The sequence below is a fragment of the Hibiscus syriacus genome, unplaced genomic scaffold (assembly GCF_006381635.1).
Source record: "Hibiscus syriacus cultivar Baekdansim isolate YM2019G1 unplaced genomic scaffold, ASM638163v2 tig00111741_pilon, whole genome shotgun sequence".
NCBI lineage: Eukaryota > Viridiplantae > Streptophyta > Magnoliopsida > Malvales > Malvaceae > Hibiscus > Hibiscus syriacus.
In genome coordinates, this window is record NW_024063166.1 from 2145486 (window position 1) to 2147898 (window position 2413).

The 2413-nt window shown below is 32.5% G+C and overlaps 1 protein-coding gene across 1 annotated transcript; it reads right to left on the bottom strand.

Annotated features, from left to right (window-relative positions):
* Positions 1-413: 413 nt before the first annotated feature.
* Positions 414-1580, bottom strand: LOC120168949 (F-box/kelch-repeat protein At3g06240-like). The gene has a single exon (XM_039177195.1). It carries the CDS (start codon positions 1578-1580, stop codon positions 414-416), a length of 1167 nt encoding a protein of 388 aa, XP_039033126.1.
* Positions 1581-2413: the final 833 nt, after the last annotated feature.

Below are 2413 nucleotides of genomic sequence, written 5' to 3' on the forward strand. Positions count from 1 at the left end.
AGTACATATAATAATAATAGTTCCTATGCTCAACTTCAAATTGCATTAAAGTATTGGGGAACTTGAGCTCTCACAAGCAAATCCAAGTATGAAAAACACTCCGTGTGTGTGGCATATATATGCACATGCAATCATGATATGCAGGTCAATGGAACTACAAATCAGAGTTAAAAACTAAGAAAATCTGTAGGACGTAATTTCATGGATCCACTAAAACAACCAAAAGGAAACAAAAACCTAAACAAGTCAATATCTAGGGTATGTATATAAAATTCAAACAAAAACAACAATATTTGAGAACATCACTAGACAATATAGTTGACATAAAGTGCATAGAAATACACCAAATCCCATCAAATCTTACCTCTTTTTTTGTAGCTCCTCATCCGTCTTAGTGTTCAATATCAATTTGATTATTCACCATCTGGCCGTCGTATTATACATTCTTCATGTTCTGATCTTCCATTCAATGGAACCAAGCTCTCAACATAAGTAGTAATGTGCATTGTTTTTTGATAAGCGTGAATACCAAGATTTCTAAGCTCTTGTATGGAGAGATCAAATAGAACTAGTTCTTGATCTGAGCTCTCAAGAAACAACTCACCATTTTTCCAAAAACCCAAAGGCCTCTCCAATCCAAGAACAGATTCAACACTGAATTGTTTAGTCCATGACCCATTCATAACCCATAAATCAAAAGACTTGTCCAATCCTTCAATTGGGTAAAAAATAACACCAAGCAATCCATTGAAGTCTAAAAGTTCCAAATAATATTGTTCTAAACTCCTACCAGATTCAGGCAGTGGTGAAGTTGAAAACTTTTCACTAACCATATCAAACGACAAAATAAGGTTATCACTACCAAATATCTGCCAATAAATAAACCCATTGACATAATTATTAAACAAAGTAGAAGCTAAAGCATGAACCCCAGGATATGAAATTTCCTTCCATGAATCGCTTTTAAGCGAATATAACTCAACTTGATTGATTGAATGACTATAAATGCTCATGCCTTCTTCATTTTCCCAAGTAAAACAATTAGAAACAAATATTACAACTTTGAAGTCATCAGCTTGAGAATCATACCCAAAACCAAGGCAATGAAAACTAGTATATTCTAATCCAGGAGGGCGTTGGACTGTGGATTGAGGAAGGATTTTAAACTCTCTGGTAGATGGATTCCAAAGGGCAACATTATGTCCAACTACTGGATCTACTAAACATAATATTCCATTACAAGGGCCCTGAACTAAAGGTGCATGCACAAAATTCTCGAAAAAGGGTAAGTGAATATTGTGTCTTACTCTAAAGTTTTGGTCTTTCTCGGTCGAAAGTTGAGAGAAATAATGGATGTCATCATGGGTGTCACCATGACAAAGTTTGAGGAGGAGATTAAGGTTATTGTTTTTGAGATTATTCTGATGATGTTTGGTAATGAAATAAGGGGTTTCAAAAGATGAAGACCATGGCTTACAAACGCACCTGAAACGGGTCAAGGATTTAACAAGAAGCTTTGAGAGAATATCCAACACAAACATCTCCGGTAATTCGGTTCTAGATTTGATCGACCCTTGCATCTTCCCTCTTTATCTTCTCTACCTCCTTTTTGTTTTTCAATAGATGATTTTGTTTGGGGATGAGAACTAATATGAAAGAAAACAAAGACAAACAAAACTTATAATGGGTAACATCAAACGTTTTTATGTTACAAGAAACTACAATGGAAACTGATCATTTATTACACTAGTTTGATGGGCCAGGTTGAGCCCTTTTAAAATCGTTAGCTTATCATAGATAGGGTTTACACAATATTGATTATATACAATATATTAGTATTTTAAAATAACTAAAATAATATATTTAATATTAATATATCCATAATCATTTATTATATTTTAAATTATTAAAATAATAGAAGGTTGGGTTGGATAAATGTTTTTTACATGAAATATTCTCACTCTGACTTGAAGTTATCTATTTATATAACTTGTCATTCAGTAAACCGTTAAAATATCAAATATTATTATGAATTTTATTAAGGGTAAATTATACAAGTGATATCTTACGTTTTTTATCCGTTTAGGTTTTTTTCACTGGTTTAAAAAGTTTTTGGTTTTGGTCACTTTTATCTTTGGTCTTATTGTTAGTAAAAATGGTAAAATTTTAATTTGACCTCTGAATTTAGATAAAATATTAATTTGACCTTACAATTTACATAAAATAGTAATCTAACTGTTAAACTCTATATAAAATATGAATTGACCCCTAAATTCAGTCAAAGGTAACATCTCTACTCGCCACTCATTGTCGTCATCGCCCACCGTCAGTTTTCATCACCAGTCATCGGTTATCATGTCAACATGTGATGCCATGTAAGGTTGATACTTCATCTTCCTATGTTGATTTTTTG

Excerpts from the sequence above, each read along its gene's own strand:
- LOC120168949 (XM_039177195.1), bottom strand. The coding sequence starts at position 1,580 with ATGCAAGGGTCGATCAAATCTAGAACCGAATTACCGGAGATGTTTGTG.